Source organism: Trichosurus vulpecula, chromosome 4 (assembly GCF_011100635.1).
Source record: "Trichosurus vulpecula isolate mTriVul1 chromosome 4, mTriVul1.pri, whole genome shotgun sequence".
NCBI lineage: Eukaryota > Metazoa > Chordata > Mammalia > Diprotodontia > Phalangeridae > Trichosurus > Trichosurus vulpecula.
In genome coordinates, this window is record NC_050576.1 from 354,134,938 (window position 1) to 354,154,216 (window position 19,279).

The window sequence follows — 19,279 nt, forward strand, 5'->3', positions numbered from 1 at the left end:
ATGTGCACTACAAGGTTTGTTACATGCTATATCTATACAAGAACATGCATTTTCACATAGACAAGATAGGTCATTTAAAAGAGATTTTAATTCCTTAATTTAATACAAGATCTTTATAGATTCTTCATTTTCTCACTCACAAAATCTCAATATGGAAAGTCCAATGAATCCAAAGTCATGCATTATATACAACTTGAGAAAAAGAATCAAAAACAATTTTATTCCAGTTCATCAACTGGAAAACAAGTAAATGAAATAGAAAAAATATATAATGAAAAAAGCACTTAAACTCACAGAACATCAGTGTGTCTTCCTTTGTAAATTAGGGTAGTTAAAGTAGATCATGGCTAGAGTTGTTGATCTCTTTTGGCTCTAAAATTCTATGATTCTGTATGCAACTTATGGGTATTGAAAGTGGGGAATGAGATAGGGAGAATGGAATAATGATTTTATATCTATATATGAACTGAGGCATTTTTAATGATGCTTAGAAAAGTGTTTTCCCTCCTCTGTCAAATGGTGTCTAAGTACCTGCTAATTCTCTTCTGCAATACAATGTATTGTATGCATTTTAAAACATTCTGATAATGAATCCACAGTTTTACCAAACTCCCCAAAAGGTTAAGAAACCATAATCTAGCAGGTTTTTGTTTACCATGCATACCAATAAGGGCCATTTTGTGTTTTTATGACCTCCAAAGGCAAATATATGCTTAGATCACTTAAGCATATAGGCATCTACTTGGGAGATTCCAGGAAACACATGTACCAATTCTTATTAACCAGATACAGGTCATAATATGGAAGCACTCACATGCATAATATGAGGTACCCATGTCTGGGAGGCAAGTGGATTGGTTTCTTTAGATTTCCCAAGTAGGTGCCTCCATCTTAGATGATCTAGGCATGTGTCAAAATCTATTACAGAAAGAATGGCAACCTAGTAGCCAATCTGCTGATGATAGACATCTTCACACTGAGATTGTTTCCCAGAGAACTAAAAACAAATGTTGCCAAGCCTATACTTGAAACCTTCATAGTTTGGTAGAATCTGCCTGAGCTTTCAGTCTTCTGCCTTAGCCTTTGAGAACTCTGGTTTACTTCCTTATCATGATGGGGAAATGGATTAGAAGTGGTTTTTTTTGTTTGTTTCACAATTAAAGTCAGGTGTATTCATAGATGTACACTTTGAGGTAGTATTCTGTGAAAACTCCACAACTGGAATGAAAAAGTGACTGTTTAAGTTTATCATTAGGTATCTTTGCTATACAGTTATAAATTGCAAATCTTACAGTTTCTGGGAAGGGATAGCAGCTGATCTGCAGGTGTTGCTGTAGATGAGTTTTTTATTGTCATCTATAGCTGTGTACAGGAGTCCTGATGCAGGATAGGGCATACCTCTCTGAAGAAGAGCTGTAATCAATTCACAAGTTAGAAGGCAAAATGCTGATCTAGTGATTAGTGTATGTTTACAATTATTTCTTTTAACAAAGAATTGTTTTGTGTTGTTATTCTGAAAACAGATAATTAAATGGAAAAGAGGCAGCTCAGTAAACCTAGGAGGAACTTGGCTCCTGTATATTGAGATCTTAACAAAGTAAAAACTACAAAGGAGGAAAGGGGCAAGTGGTCACCATTTGTCTAACCCCTACCTAGAGACAGTGTATTCAAGATGCTTTAAAGCATCTTGGAGGGAATAATCTTTTTAAGAGCTTAAGAGGATAAAAATGTAACTACTATGGGGAAAAATCAGTAAAATTTTTAAAAATTTAATGGAATATCTAGTCCCTACTTTTCTCACTCTTCTCCTCAGTTGATTGGATTTTGACTACCTTGTCAGAATTTTATGAACTCAATTTGATAACAATTCATAAGCAGAGGAAAGGGAAGAGTTAAGAAATTACTAACACGATTTAAAAAAAAAGAAAGAAAAACATAAGTTTCTTAATGATCTGAACACTTTATATACACACTTTCTTTTTAAATTGAACTAAACATAAAAGTAAAATAATAAATATGGATATATGAAACATGCAGGAAACAAATGAAATAAAAACAGTTTAAAATATGTCATGAGTTCATATGTATGTATACATTATAGATCATCATTATTAGGGGATTCTGTATTTACATATTTGCCTGCCAGATAAAATTTGTTTGTAAACCCCCAAATCAATAATTGCCAAGCTTTCACATTTGCAGATATGCACATGCAATTCAAAATTTGAATTGCCTGACGGCCATTCCTTGCCGAGGTTGAAAAAACTGTCCTTTTCACATTTATTTAGTGCCAAGTCTTTTTGTATTTTTATGTTTTCTGTTGGTTGTTTCACTATTGAAAATAGCCTCCAAGCTTAGTGCTGAAATGCAGTCTAGTGCTCCTATGTGATAGTGCTGTTGGCTATGAGTTCGATGTTAATGAATCAACACTACGGTACATCTGGAAAAAGGAAGGGGAAATTCACTAATCTGCTATACATGATGTTGCTCAAGAAAGTGCTAAAGTAAATCTGACTAGAAGCGCACAGGGACCTAATCCTGTATTTAGTATTTACTAATTCCCTAATAGAACCTAACTATTGCAAATAATGAGAATTAACTGCGTATCATACATACATACATACACCCCCCTCTGTCTATCTCTATATATTTGTGTGTACATATACAATACATACATATGTGTTTGTATAAGGAGAAACAGCTAACTTTTTTTTCAAATTTCTTTAAATTCTACTTATTAAATTTGTTGAAATTGTTTCTATGAATCACACAATTTCAGATTCGGAAGGTGTTTTATAAGTTTCACATATAATTAAGGTTTGATAATACCTATTATAACTACCTGTCCTCTGGCTGACTATTGTAAGTTAAAACAACAGTAGTAACTAATGATTTATATTTTCTTTTTTTGAATGGACATAATCCAGAGTACTTTGAATCTTGGCTAGCTTTTTTGGAAGCTCTACATGCAAGAATGGAACATGCCCAACATAATACATATGTGAAGAATTTTATAATCTTTAAAGAAGTATGTACATTATAATTCAAACATCTTCATTTTAATTCTCACATGTATCATTAATATCCTCTACCAACCACCCCCAAAAGGGCACTCAAACAAGTGACTATCAAAACAGCAAATTTCATTGCTGGACAGGTCTAATTTTTAGGGTGGGCTTTCTTATTTGAGCCAAAATTTCCCTTTCCTTACTTTCTGTCCATGTTTCCTAGTTATTCAATTAGAAAAATAATGTAGTTTCAGACAGCAAATTTCTTTTGACAATGTCAATACAAGTAAAGGTAAGCAATTAACTTGTTCTACTCAATGAGGAAAGTCATTATGAAATTAAGCTTAGAGCCAGGAGGAAGGCAAAATAATAGAAAGGAAGGAAAGAGAGAGGACAGAGTAGTACTAACTCATCAACCAGTTGTATATTCAGTTCCTGTCCATTTTATCCTACATTGGATAAGAAATCAATGGGTTCAAAACAAAAAAAAATCTTTTATGTTTTATTTAGCTGAACTTAACTTAAGCTGAAGTGCTTATGAAAAGACATAGGAAAACTTGTAGCCACAACAAATATAATGAATGAGAACAACTCATTAGATAGCCTAAATAAATAGTTAATTAATTTAAGAGCATGACAATGTTACTTAATGGGATTAGGCTCAATGTCATTTCTAATGCTCCACAGTACACCTGCCTCAAAGACAGACCTCTTGGACACAAAGATGATTGGTTACAGAAGACTTTAAGGAAAAGAAATTTTAAGGCAAGTTGACAAAATGTCTCAGATGGTGTAGATAAGCCTTATAAAATTGAGAATAGAAGTAGAAAGTAGAAAGAAACCAAGTTTCTTAGAACATATATGAAGACCTCATCCTCAAACAACCTGTGGTGTATTTAGTGAAGTTTGGAGCAGCAGAGTGGTCTTCTGAGGACTGAAACTAGTCCATTACCATTATGCATAAGGAGGAGAGAAACTGAGCTGCCATCTTCAGTTTAGTATGCTTATACAAGCAAAAATTATCAGGAAATTCTGGGCCCCTCCCTTCATGTGTGAGTGTTTTGCAATAATCTAGGGTTTGTCCAGACAGCCAAATGGGGCAATTTATAAGTCTGAATCTTGAGAGAGTAGCCTATGGAAGTGCCTTTAACAAGATTTGTCCAGGGCTATGGGAATAATAGCAATGACTCATGGGAATACTAATAATAGGGAAAATGTCAGTGATGAAATGAACTGCTCTTAGAATCAGTCCCATGTGATCTACTTGATGTATCCTTCTAAAGGCAAGCAAAGTGGGATTTTTTGCTATTCTCAGCACTAAGCCAATCAAGTGCCTTTGATTGAGTCCTGCCTTTGACTGAATCAAGAGTCTTTGATTGAACCAAGAGTCTTTGATGGGAAACAGTATATATTGCTTGGAGGGAGACATGTAGGTAGAGAGAGAGAAGCAGAGCAGAGAGCGCGAAGCAGAGCTGAGAGGGCTAGGGTAACTTGCTTGTGGGGAGGTCTAACAGAAGATGTTGGTGCCTTGTCTGTTGATCTGTTAATTTCTTAGACATAAACCCTGTCTGTTAATCTGTATTGATTTTTCAAGCAGAAGCCCTTTCTGTTGATCTGTGTTAATGTGTCAATTGGTTAATATGTTACTGGGTTGACCTGTGTTAATGATGATGCTGGTAATGTTTGTAAACATTGTTGTAGCCCTGTTAAGCTTTGCTTTCCCAGAAACAGAAAGTTTGGGCAGGAGCTCCAGGAGCCTGCTGTCAGGCAGAAGCAGGAAGAACTTGGAGTGGGGCAGTCCCCATGAGCTAAGACAAGGAGCAGGAGCAGAGCACTGCCTTGTGTGATTCCAGGCAAGAGCTGGGAGTGGTCAGCCCATGGAGGAGGCAACATAGGGTTTGGAAGTTAGCCTTGAGTCAAGATAAAAGAAGACTTAACTTGGACACTCTGTATTGATTGAAGAAACTGTAACTTACTGTCACCTAGGGGTGGATGGTATCTGTATTTTCTGCTACCCCTTAATAATGATATGTCCTGCTAGGGAATACCCTGGCCTGGGACCCCCTGCTTGTGCAAATAAATATTTTGGGGAATGCTACTGAATGCAATGACACATGTCATGTGCCACATGACATACTGAGTATTATGATATATGTGCGTATGCATATATGTATGTGTATACACAATATACATACACATATGTACAAATATATGTGTATATATGTGTATACATATATATGTATATATATGAATGATATATTTTGCTTAAGGATGTTGCTATGAATATTATGCTTTAGTTTCTTGAGTAAGGTTTAGTCCTGAATAAATAGAGAGTTCCTTATAATATGCGACTAGACCCTTAAAATTATTCACAGCAGCAATCCTCAGCTGTGCTGCCTTGATTGGCATTACAATCCTCAATAATCTTTTCACTACCCTGAAGACAGTACTTACAAAATAGGTCCCTACCCTCTAATGTAGAATAGTTAGGAAAGAATATCAAGGATCTTCTAAAGAAAAATTTCTAGAAAGTTGAACATTACTCTTCTGAACATTATAATTAATACTTATATAGTACTTTAAGGTTTCCAAAGCAATTCATATGAGTCTCGTTTGATCTTCTCAATACCCTTGTTAGGCAGATGTCCTTGTTATCCTCATTTTATAGATGAAGAAACATAGGGGTTAAGTGACTTGTCCAAAATTACACAATTAGTACTTATCTTGATTTGAACTTATATTCTCCTGCCTCCAAAGGCAGAGTTCTATACACCTAGCTTCCTCAAGATATTAATCTTTCTGTTTTCCAAGAGAATTTCTATGAATTATGCTTCAATTTTTCTCAATTTATCAACAATTACTTATACAAATTTAATGTTACTTATTTATGTAAAAGGCATTACCTTCATTTTCGAAATGCCTAATTATTATAAATGGCAAAACAAAATGGCTAATAAGGAGTCAATATGAAAAATAAATATGTAATAAAATAATACATAGTTGCAGCATGTTAATTCTGCTTACCTGGACCAGATGAACTACTGCTAATAAAACAACTATGGGAATGACTGACATCAATATTTGAAAGAACATGAAAAATGGAAGATGAACAAAAGGAGAACAAATACCCATAAAAAGGGAAGATAACCAAATGCTTAAGTTTAAATGAGTAATTATGAATTCAATTTCTGAAAATATTCTAGAACAGATAATTAAAGTGGTTTTCAGTGAATATCTTTCAAGGGAAACAGTGCTGAACTGATAGTAGTACTAAGTTGTTAGATGAAAAACATTGTCATAGAAAAATTTTACTTAGGTTTTAGGAGGTTTGGTATATTATCACATATTATTGTTGTGGAGTTGACAGAAAATTGTGGCCTTTCTTGTCATCTAGTTAGATGGACTAAAATCTAGGTGTATGGATAAGTTCAAAGTCCAGTTGTTCATTTTCATCTTAGACAATCAGCAACTTCCAATACTTTAAGGACACATCGAAGGAACATTTTCTGTTTTGTTTTGCTATTGATGACCACATAAGACATACAACTTTTCCCATATGTAATTAAGAATAACATAGCCTTACTCAATTTTGATGCCATCATAAAATAGTGATACCAGAGGAGCTGATAACTCAAGAATACGTATTAAAAGCCTAGGAGGAACATCAGACACAGCTGAATTCTAACATCCATCTCCATAATTTTAGGACATGGACAGCTATGCTAAATCAATTGCTAAACCCCCCTTGGTAAGTTTTACTTTAGTTCTTCTTTCACTTTTTAGCAATCTGATCATAATAGATACTAAATTACCATTCATTTAGTGATCATTCGCTGCAAAATGTCAGGAAACATGCAGGAAACACATCACCTATCTAACCTCTGAAATTAGCCAATCAAACAGACAGCAAAGGAATAATAATGACAATTTTGTGGTAATAATACACACTGTATGAAATATAATATAGCTTCAGTAATATGAACCCCTTCCTCAACTAATTGGAACTAAGATTTTCTGAATTTCTTTGAAAAAAAAATAAAGCCATCTATAAAAGACTGGTGCTGAACATATCATGTTTTAATAGACAGAGCAAGCTAGCAAGTCAGAAAGAATTTGGTTCTAGTTTCTAAGCTGCTATTTAATAGATATATGATTTAAAAGAACTGACCTAAATTCTTTACCATCACTTTCTTTATTTATAAAGTAGAGAAGTTATACTTATTCTCCTGACTTCATAAGGTTTATTTATTAGCAACTAATAGCAATGTGAAATGGAGTAATTATTATAAAGCTGGGTCATAACACTGGAGACTTGAAGGGAGTGTGAAGATTTTTTTTGTTGTTTAGTCATTATTCAGTTGTGTCCAACTCTCTGTGATCCCATTTAGGTTTCTTGGAAAAGATACTACAGAGGTTTGCCACTTCATTCTCCAGCTCATTTTACAGATGAGGAACTGAAGCAAACAGGATTAAGTGACTTATCCCGGGTCACACAGCTAATAAATGTGTTAAGTCCCATTTAAACTCAGACCCTCCTGACTGCAGGGCCAGCTCTCTCTATCTACTGCACCACCTCGCTGCTCCATTGAGATTAGATACTAAAGGGGAAGGGAAGGAAAAAAAAATATTCCTAAATGTTCTTGCATGAGAGTAAAATATTTTTTTTAATAATAATAAACCATACATTTATTATTTTCTTTTTTTTTGTAGAAAACCCAAAACTTTTAGTATAACTCACAGAAAAACAATTGTTTATCTTTATGATCACTCATTGATATTTAAAAACATGTAAATAAACTATTTTTTAAAATACAGGACAACATGATTTTGAGAACTACAATTTCTCATTCCCAAATCCTGAAGATTAATGTCCATCAGGGATTTGGAAACACTGTTGAAATACATGAATGGATTAAAAAGCATTTAGTTTAAGTGCTTACTGTGTGCTCTGCTAGGTGCTGGGGATACAAACAGAAAATTGATTTAATGCCTGATCTCAAGGAACTTCCATTCTAATTGGAGGACACAACACATAAGAGTTCAGGGCCAGATCTTAGTTTAACACACCAGCTCTTTCCTTCCCTTCCCTTCCCCTCCCTCCAGCTCTTATCTTCCTGGTCCTTCTCCCATCAATTCTTCCAGGTAGCTGTAAGCTCTCCCTTTGGTCACCAGCACTAAGGGAGTTAAACCAAAGTTGAGGTCAGGAAGGTAGGATCCTAAGAGCACTGAGTCCTCATGTCAGGTGCCCCTAGCTGCTCACTTTGTGGTAATATTTGTTTTCCTAGGATAATCTCCCACCTATAGGCAGGGAAAGCCTGTGCCAGCTTCTCTCCCCTTCCTAATACTATTTTCGTCTCCTCTAAGCTAAACCTCCACATGTAAGAAAACACACATTTATTTTCTCTATGACCCCATCCCAGGTTTCTTCCTTTTTTCCCTACCTCAAAGTAGCTCAGCATTTAACTTAGTCTCTTTATTGTAAGAACTAACATTAACAACTCTACACCAATTAGTATGATATAGCTGGTAAGTTTTGGAGCTAAAATTTGAATCCAGCCCTTTTAACTCCAAATCTAGCCTTTTCCACCTGTTGAATAAAAATTATTAAAAATCCCCCCAAGCTAGCTGGAGGTGGAAAGTAAAACTAGGTTCCTGGGAAGCTTAGGTCCATAGGCAGAAAAAGATGACTGCCTAAGTCTTCATTTCATCCGTCCAGTGTGTCTCTTCAAGGTCAGATTCTACCTCTTCCAGATTGCTAGGATATGCCTGGTATAGACGGATCAAGTCTCCCCACAACAAAGTGTTCCTATAGCCTGGGCAGCAGCCCTTCAGGGGCAGAAGCTGTTGAGGTTCCTCTTGAAGGAATTCTTCAGCAAGGCAAATTAGGTGAGCATTCAATGGACAGTTGGGGTGAGGACAGCAAAGGGGTCCATCCTTATCCTGGACTGGCTGTTGGCAGAGAGAGCAGAAGACGTCATCTGCTTCCTTGCCTACCCCTCTCCTTCCTCCTTGAGTGAGGCCTGGTTGCAAAGGCCCAAAAGCAAGAGGCATATGCTGGGGAGGTGGAGGGCTGAGTTCCTGCTGGAAGTCCTGTTGTAGCCAGCGCACGGTGAGGGGCAACCGATTCCAAGGGGCCACCTGTAGCATCTGGGCCAGTACCCGAAGGTGGAAAAAAAAGGCCCCCTCCTTCCTGGCTTTGCCACTTATGTGAGCCAGGCGACGGGAGGCCCCAGGGTGCTGCCAGGCCCACTCAAACCTAAGGGCAGCCACATCAGAGGGAAAGCCGTGGACGATGAGGACCATTTCCCATGGTCCTCGCCCGCTAGTCCTCCACGCCCCTCCCTTCTTGCGCCCGGCGTTGTGCTGCTGGACTCGCCGAGAGGGGTTCACCGTGAAGCCCACGTAGACGCGGCCTCTGTATTTGGGGTTGAGACAGTAGAGAAGGTAGACCCCGAAAAATGGCTGCGGCTTCTTCGCCGCCCGAGAGTCTTCCGCGGGCCCCATCGTTCCCAAGCCACGATCGTGACATCGAAACTGGGCCAGGAAAAATACAAACGCGGCGGGGGGGCGGGCCTTTCTGAAAAGAGCGAGAGTAAAATATTTTTTTAAAAAAATCGGTATTATCTATCTCATACTTTTCTGAACTATGCTGCTTCACAGAAAAGTTTTGGTCATTATATTGAGCTGTGATTTATCTAATTCTACTATATGAATGCTACCAAATTATGAAAGGAATGGGTACTTTTATTGAACAATAGCTACAATATTCTGAATTTAGGAAGATTTTGATTTACTATTTGTTATGTAGCCCTTATCAGTTGTTTTGGCTGACAGTAAACTTTTTGTTCAGCTTTCTAGTTCTGAGTCTCTCCAAACTTAGATAAGCTGATGTCAGACAGTCTTTCACAATTAAGACCTTTCCTTCTTGGCAAATCCAACCAGAGTTAGTGCTCTGCTGCTCTAGTCTTTGAAAATCCAAGGATACTACCAAGACACAGTAAGAAACATTAACAAAAAATTTTGAAGGATGCTTGATTTAAAAATCATAATATAAAATTTTAATGTATATGTAAATTATTATTTACTATCAAAAGACCTAATTCTCAAAATGAAACACATACAATTTTCAGTTTCACGTTAAAGAACTTCAAAAGTTATCTAGTATTACCCCTCATTTTAAAGGCAAGGAAACAGTCCCAGAGAGAGAAAAAAAGACTTTTCCAGGGTCAAACATTTAATTAGTGGCATATTTTAGATTCCAATTATGATCTTAACACTAAATATTTAGCACTTGACCCCGTATCATACTTCCCCCACCTTAGCATCCATGAATACTGAGGAAAATGATAATAATAATGAACTGATTAGGTGCCAAGCACTGTGCTAGATATTAAGTGAGGTATATGTGATCAGGAGGACTGGCACCTCTGGTGTGAGGGATTTTAAAGCCCTTTTCAAGGCTGCTCATCCACCTTTGGTGTCCACCTGATTCACCCAACTCTCACTTGTGGCTCAAAGAAGCTATAGCATATTCACTGGCCGCACCCCAGTAAACAGTCTTGGCAGATGGGCTGAAACAAGTTGAAAGTAACCTATAGGTTTCAAACCTGTTGAAGAGTAAGGGGGATATTTCCCCTGAGCATATTAGAGAACAATTTGTTCCGATAGCCATGAAGGCTGCTGAAGAAGGAATTGTAGAGTACTTAGAGCTTGGTCAGAGATAGAAGATGCCAAGGTCAACCACTGCATCCTCGGCCATCACCAGTCATCTTGAGTTTTGTCCTGCCACTGCATTTACATGACTCAGGAAGAGATTGAGGCTGGTGACTTTGAGCAACTTTGCCCTACTTAAATCCAGTTTACATATAAGTCAAGACATCATTGGTCTTCTTTCAAAATGAAGGACAAACAACTACATCAAGGTACTAAGTATGCAAAGACAAAAATGAAACAGCATTATTGTCCTTGAAGAATTTACATTCTACCTTGATGCTGTAAGAAAACAATCATTTTGAAAGTCATGGAATATGCATTATATATTTTAAGAATCATTGATTTATCCTTCCCAAGTCCAAAGTTTTGTGTTTTGTTTTGTTTTTCTGCTTAGGACCTGGCATGCCAGCCCTTACGAGGAACTGAGTTATGGTATAGCAACAGTAAATGTTCATCCATTTTTAAAAGAAAAAAAATGATCAGACTGGCATTTCATTTTTCTTTTCAAAATATTCAGTCCAGCAGATTGAAAAAAAGTATCTCTACTTTATTATTTGTTAGCACATGCTAAATTAAATTACAACTTCCATCTCATCTCAAGCCAAAAGTAAAAGCTCTCTACAAAATTGAAGTTCATTTTTTTCACACGTTAATAGATGTGTTGGTACAGAGTACAAAGGACTACTTGGCTATACAGATAGACACACAGGTCACCCCTACTAATCTTCTCATAGTATAATCAAAAGGTGAATTATGTGACAAATGCCTGCCAGCCAGTAACATGTGCTTTCTTGTACAATACCAAGTACAATTTTAAAAAGAAGTGTGAAAATCCCACATTTGACCTTGCATTAAAAGTCCTTTTAAGTTACCTGACCATTTCAGAGCGTAGAACAGCAATTTCCTTCCTCATTTTAAAGAATGGAGAAGGATTTGTTCCTTCTCTCTCACTGATCTAATCCATTTCTCTCTGTAAGCCTGCTGCCTGAACGCTTTGTATACCAGACTTTATACTAAGCCTTCAAGTTCCCAAACACCTCTGCTTCCACCAAAAAAAAATCCTTGATCCATGCTGCCCTCACATTAGTGGGATCATTTTATAGAGCAAGAGTCACTGAGTCTCTCTTCAAATTATATTTTAAAATGCTTGTCATGTAAGCCCTTGCCTTCTGTCCAATAAAAGTATCCCAGTGTTCCCTGCTTAGCTGTACATATTCAGATATTTCTTCTAAAGAAAGGTTCTTATTTTTTTTTCTATTGCAAAAAGGATTACTACAGCACCACTGTACTCCATACTCATGGGACCTTAAAAAGCTTTTGCACAGTCAGTGATCGATGAGTTAGGAAGAAAAGGTGAGAGAAAAGTTCAACTAACTTGCTATCTGACCTGCATTTCTCATACATACAGAAGGTGAGAATTCCTGATATTTCGATGTGCCAGGAGCAAATGAGAAAATGGAATGCACATAATACAGTTCTAATATAGTCATTTGAAATATAGTCTAAAAATCAAGAGCAGAATTTGCTGCAATTAAGTGAACAATTTCATCTTTCTGTTTAAAAATTATGCTATTGATTTTGATGACTTCTCAAATGTATCAGTGGCTGAAGCCATGAGCCACATGCCTTTCTGTGATATACTGTATATAGTGTGTTCAAGAAGACTTTTTTTAGACCTTTTTAGGGCTGCTCATCTACCTGTGGTGTCTACCTTTTACCCAACTCTCACCTATGACTCCAAGAGTCTGTATGTACAGCTGCAGCCAGGTAAAACCATCTTGGGAAGTGAGATAAACAAGGTTGAGGGTAACCAAGAAATCTTAAACCCATCAATGAGTTAGGGGGATTGTCTATTCTGAACATGTAAAGACTTCCTCTTGTAGAATAAGAGGATGAGAACAATTTGTTCCAATGTCCATGAAAGTGGCTGAAGCAAGCACTTTAGAGTGCTTGTTTTAGAGCTTGTCAGACATAGAAGATTCACCCACTGTGTCCTGGGCCACTGTCAGTCTTCCTGACTTTTGTTTTGCCATTGGACCTCAGCAACTTTGGAAGAAAGAGTGAGGCTCATGACTTTGTGCAATTCTGTCTCCCTTAAATCCAATCCACTCTCCAGTCAAGACATCATCCCATGATGTGTTTGGTCTTCTTAGAGAAGAGAGCATAAACAACACACTTATATGAAGAAGACATTTTAAGATTGTTTTTACTGTGATGAAAAAAATGTTCAATTTACTGGCTATATACATTACACATGTAACCTTTGTGTTATCTTGGTTTTTAAAAGTTAAATTGAAAGTGAAAGGTATTCACTCCATTATATGACCTCTACCCTTGTAACATGGCCATTACAGATTTTCTTTTTCCTCCTGACTTTTATTCTCACCTCATAGAGAAATTTTTTTACACATGCATGGAGGATGGGGCAAATATGGAAAAGAAAGGTGAATCACCAGCCCAGGCTCCCAGAAGTCAGCAATTCCAACTGACTCACCTTGGATCCTACTTTACCTACTCTGGGACATTCTACAATTTTTTTATAAATCCATATCATTTTCTCTCACATTTTACAAGCTCTCAATTGGTATTCGTATTTAGGAATATTACACTTTTACCAATATGCCATGAACATTCCTTGTTCCCACACTTTTGAATTGTCATATTTACAAATAAGGAAAGCCACAAATAAGAGATTTACCTTCAATTCTACTTTACTCTAGAGTAAGATGGTCTTTACATAATAATTAAATAAGGAATTAGGAACAAACTTTAAAGAACAACAGTTTTGGAGAAAATGTCTACTTGTCTCAGAGAAGGGAGAATGAGGACAGTTAAGGGACTTTGCTATCTTCTTTGTTAAGTGTTCTGGACACAACAGTTCCACAAAACTTAATTCATTTTAGATTTACCTGTAGTCAAGGATTTGTCAGAAAGAGGAAACAAGACCAAAAGATGCATCTACTTGAATGCCAACTTCCCAGCAGCTGTCTCAAGGACCTTAATAAAGTCTTCAATCCACTGAATTTGGCATGCAAGGCCTTTACCTCAACCTCTGCAGGTTGAGGAGCCTATGCATATCTCCTCAAGATAATAAGCAAAGAAATTCCATTCTATCCCACAGAACTTCAACTCAAAGCATGCCATTTATCCAAGTCAGGATACCATTAGTGTGTATAACAGTATATACACGTACATATATATTAACATATACATCCATACGTGAATACATACCCATTGTTTACCTGCATTATTTTCATATGTATAATGCATGTATACACAACTATGAGCATCTATATAAATGTGGCTATATATGAAATATGTGTATATACACATATACATACATACACACATATTTATACATATATTGGTACACACACACACATACACATATATATGTGTATGATTTCAGTGGTGGTGTAAACTCCCTATAGCAAAGTGGAACAGCAACTGCTTTTCAACTTATAGTCTTAGAGATTTCTCTAGAGTACAAAAAGATTAAATAACTTGGAAAAGATGAGAAAGTATCAGAGGTAAGACTTGAAGCAAAATCTTCCTGGTGCCAAGGTCAGGTTTCTATCCACTATTCTATGCTGCCTTGCATATATAGCAGTTACATACTATAAAAAAGAATTCAATTCATTTCAACAAAAAAAATTTAAATTACTACTATAGGTAAAGGAAGTTACTAATTTCCTGCGTATAGTAGACAGAGGTCTTCATATAACATTATAGCTGCAGGTCAAGTAGTAGGTTGAACACATTTATTTTTTCTTTATTTCCTATATCATGTATAATTGTGCATTCTTCTAGGAATTCACATTCTTAAGTTGGAAGTGTTGACATGAACCAAAGGAACACAGGAAAATATGCCACAGAGAAAACAGCACTAATTTAACCAATAGAGGAACTCATTTCCCAATTCAACTATTTTGCTACCTATGTGAACATAAAAAAAAATCACTTCACCTCTTGGCTTCATGTTATTTACCTATAAAAAGAAGGCATAGGACCTAAAGACCTCTCCCATTTTTTCCAGTTCAAAATCTGTGATCTTATGATGCTACTGCTGTATCTGTCAGAATGATCTTTTGCAAATGTAGCAGAATCTTAGTAGACATCATAATATTAATATTACTACTATGATAACTCCTACTGCTAGATAACTCTAGAGAGGCAGTATGGGATAATAGAGAGAGAGAGAGAGAGATATAAAGAGAGAGAGAGAGAGAGAGAGAGAGAGAGAGAGAGAGAGAGAGAGAGAGAGAGAAGCTGGGACTTCAGAAGAACACGTGTTCAAGTTCTACTAGTTTTTACATATCCTATGTATAGCATTGAATGAATCATTAACCTCTCAGCACCTCCAAGATACTCCCTAAGATTATATGTTGCAGAACAGTTTTTAATCTCCATTGGTAAATGCAATTTCCTTCCCAGGAATTTCCGGTATGTACGAAATCACACCAGTTTAAAAAAATGTAGATAGGACCCATCTTCTAGTGAAAAAGACCTGGATTCATGCCCTCCCTCTGATATCATAGCTGTTTTAACATAAACAAGTCAATACACCTCTTATTGTGCCTTGACTCACATCTGAGAGAATAAATTACAGAGGATTTGCTGATCTGCATGGATAGAAAGATTATCCACACCAGGATTATTTCACTATGTAGAAATTAAATATCTACAGGTAAAAAATAAAACCGTTGATCTTTATAGCATCTTAAGTTTTATAATAAAATATTTTATGGCCATTATTTCACTTGATCTTCATGACACATTTGTGAAGTTGGAACTATGGTCATTAAGTTGTTCTCTATGACCTAAGTATCTATGCCCCTTAAATATATAATGAGAGAACACAGCTGTCTGCTTTGAATAGCACTAATCATATACACACATACACACATACATACATACATACATATACATATGTGAGCCATTGTGCTAATCTTGTTGTATGCCTATGAAACCTGGATGATATACCGGTGCCATGCCAAAGAATTGAATCGCTTTCATTTGAATTGTCTTGGGAGGATTCTGAAGATCATCTGGCAGGATAAGGTACCAGACATTGAGGTCCCTTCTCAAACTAAACTGCTAAGCATTCAAACTCTCATTCAGAGAGTGAAATTCCAATGGGCTGGCCATATTGTTTGAATGCAAAATGTATGCTTGCCAGAAAGTCTATTTTATGGTGAACTCAGACAAGGCAAGTATTCACATGATGGTCAGAACAAGCAATACAAGGACACTGTCAAGGTCTCTCTTGAGGATTTTGGAATTGATTGTGTGACATGAGAGATACTGGCACAGGATCGCTCAGCATGGCATGCCCACATCAGAGAGGTGCTATGCTCTATGAGCAAAGCAGAATTGAAACAGCTCAAAGCAAATTCAGGATGCGCAAATTTAGAGAATTGAGCCCATATGTTCAGACAGACTATTTGTGCCTGACCTGTGATAACACATTCTGAGTTCATATTGCTCTGATCAGCCACAATTGGACACACTGAAACTTGACTCTGGCATAGTGATGTCATTTTGGTCCTCCTTGAGAACGAAGCACAATAACATATGTGTGTGCATGTATATATGTATGTGTATATAGGTATGTATGTGTATATGCACATATATACACACATACACATGTGCACACACACACATGCACACACATATATGTATATATATACACACACACATGCATACACACATATATCCTAAAATCGTGGATAACAAAGTGAAATAGAATGATCATGGATCTTAAATTCAGTAACTCTGGCCTTTAGTATGGTAACCAGTAAATTTTCCCTTGAGTGAACCTGTTGTATTGCTACTCAGTTCTTATTTAGCCTAAGCTTTTTTTTGGATGTGTTGCCTCCCTTATTAGGGCTCCCATGAAAATGAAACATGCACTTTATAAAAAAAGAGGCAAGATTCCTAAACCTCATAAAAATCCATAATATATTTAATATACTATAAGCAGCTATACAATTTTTCCTTGACCACTTAGATATTTTTGTTTAAAATTATACACTGATGCTTCATTGGTTATGTCAAAGTGTCCTTGGGTTCCTGTGGGCCTTGTCAAGAGAGTTCAGTCTCTGGTATGTCCCACTAAACTATAAAAGCAATACAAAATGTCTAGGCAAGGTAGTATTTTTGTATCATCCAAAGATTAGTTTGGGCAACATTAAAGATTTTCTTCATGAAAGGAGTGGATGGGCACTAATTAATCAAGATTTTTTTTAGCTGTAGTAACTCACAATATAATTTACGAAGGTTTGAAATCCAAATTGATTGAAGTGGTAACCATAATGATGAAATCATGGATCCTTGTAAAAAAAAAGAGAAACCAGACCTCAATATAGTCTGATCTTTACAAATAACATCATACTTTTTTTTTAGTAGGAGGATCATTCTTTTCATTAAAACTCAAATAATCCAGAGAAGGGAGGAGAATACCTCTACTTAAATTTGGCTTATTAAATCATTTCATAGTTTGGGATCAGGGATTTTTACACATATATTCTCATGGGAATTACTGAATCTCTTTGATTGTTGGAACAAAAAGCTAAAGCATGAAATAATTTCACCAAATTATCCTACTTAGTGTGCTATATTCTTATTAGGACATTAAATTTGCATTAAAGGTTAAGAAAATGACTGTTTCAAAAAGTGGTTTTCACTAAGTAAATTATGTAAATTAATTGCTAAAAATGAGCCTGCATTGAAGAACTATGCTAATTTTTATCCTGCTGACTTGTTCTTATAAAATTGTTAAATTCTGAAAATGTCTAAACATTTCAATTTGAGTGTATTATTAAAAATGTAATGATAGATTCTGTTATTCAGCTTTTTCTTCATAAGCAACAGGGTTATTCTGTGTAACAGTAATTAAACTCCTTAAATCTCTCATTGGATAAGTGATCACTCTGTAATTACTACTTTATTAAAGCTAAATAAAAATTATATGGATACTTGAAGCATTATGTTAACATTTCTATATATTATCTCTAGAAGCTAGATACCCTTACCCATGCCTCAATTTACTTCATACTATTACTACTGGGCAACTTCATGATTTCTTTAAAAGTAAATTAATCAACTATTGCTCTAACATATGAATGCAATTTTAAGCCAATTAGAGTGATGTTTTTATACCTTTGCATCAGAGGTAGTCAGAATAACTGTCTTCAGGTAAGCCTAATTATTAAGCATCTGAGCCAAAAGAATGTATGTAAAGGACTGATAAATATTCCTCTCAAAATTCTCCATATCCTGAAAGCAAAGGAATATTTTAAGTCAGTGTGTTTCATTATACAAGATCTTAGAGTTTGAAGGCAACTAAGAATACTGTGACTTAATTTATTATCATCAAGAGTATGTCCAAGAGGACATACAACTTCAACAAATCAATCAATTAATTAATTATCAGAATCGGTTATTTTCTAGGCACTAGGGTAAATTCTGAGGATAAAAATACAATGATGAATTAGTCCTTGCCCTCAAAGAAATTATATACCTCAAGTATCATATTCATAGTACCAAACTGTTTTGATGTTTACTATTTTATAATATAGTTTGAGATACAATACTTCCATTCTTTCACATTTTTTTCATTGATTCAAATATTCTCAACAAATATTCTTAACAATTTCAAATATTCTTGATAAGATTTTGTCATTCAAGATACAGACACAACTAAGAAAAGGTCTAAGACTGAATCAAGGGATATGAGCCAACAATTCTCAAAGGAATTATAAAATATTAACATCTGCATTAAAATGTGCAAAATGGCTAATGATAATATAAATGAAAATCAATTTATATCACACCCAACAAGCAAATTGGTATAGATGATAGATATTGGAACAGTTGATGTTGGAGTTTGGTTAGGGAAAAAGGGGCCTTCTAACATGTTTTTCATGTAGCTGTGAATTGGGGCAACCATTGTGGAAAGCAGTTTGAAATCATACAAATAAAAATTTCTAAAATGTCCATACCCTTTGATCTAAAGACTGCCCTGCTCATCATATTCCCAAAGGAGGTCATTGATAAAAATAAACAAAATATCTCTGAATACACTAAAAGATCTATAACAGCATGTGTGTGTGTGTGTGTGTGTGTGTCTGTGTGTGTGTGATAGTAAAGAACTAGAACCAAAGTTGATGCAAATTAGTTTCCTTTATCCTCCTACGTATTTTACCTTATATATCAAAAACATGTGATCTTCGAAGGTGTATGTAGATTTCACTACACTGACAAAGAAGTCTATGACACACATGCAAAAAGTTTAAGGATGTTTTCTCTATACCACTGAAGATGTTAAGTTGAGGTTCTCTGCATCATTTGCTCCTTATTTCAGATATATGGGTGTCTTCTTTTATACAAGCCTAGGACAGTGGCCAGCAGAATAACATTTGACAAAAAGTGAAATATAGCTACAACAAATCTCTCCAAACTCCAAAAGCAACTCAGGTACTAACTTGTTTTCCTTCTGTTAGTCAATCAATAATTATTATTAAGTGCTTACTATATTCCAGGTACTGTGTGCAGTA

General features: G+C 35.8%; 1 protein-coding gene across 1 annotated transcript; it reads right to left on the reverse strand.

The window, feature by feature from the left end:
• Positions 1–7,689: 7,689 nt before the first annotated feature.
• On the reverse strand, positions 7,690–9,553 carry LOC118847834 (structure-specific endonuclease subunit SLX1-like). Its single transcript, XM_036756475.1, has one exon. It carries the CDS (start codon positions 9,510–9,512, stop codon positions 8,700–8,702), a length of 813 nt encoding a protein of 270 aa, XP_036612370.1. The 5' UTR covers positions 9,513–9,553; the 3' UTR covers positions 7,690–8,699.
• Between the last annotated feature and the right edge of the window lie 9,726 nt (positions 9,554–19,279).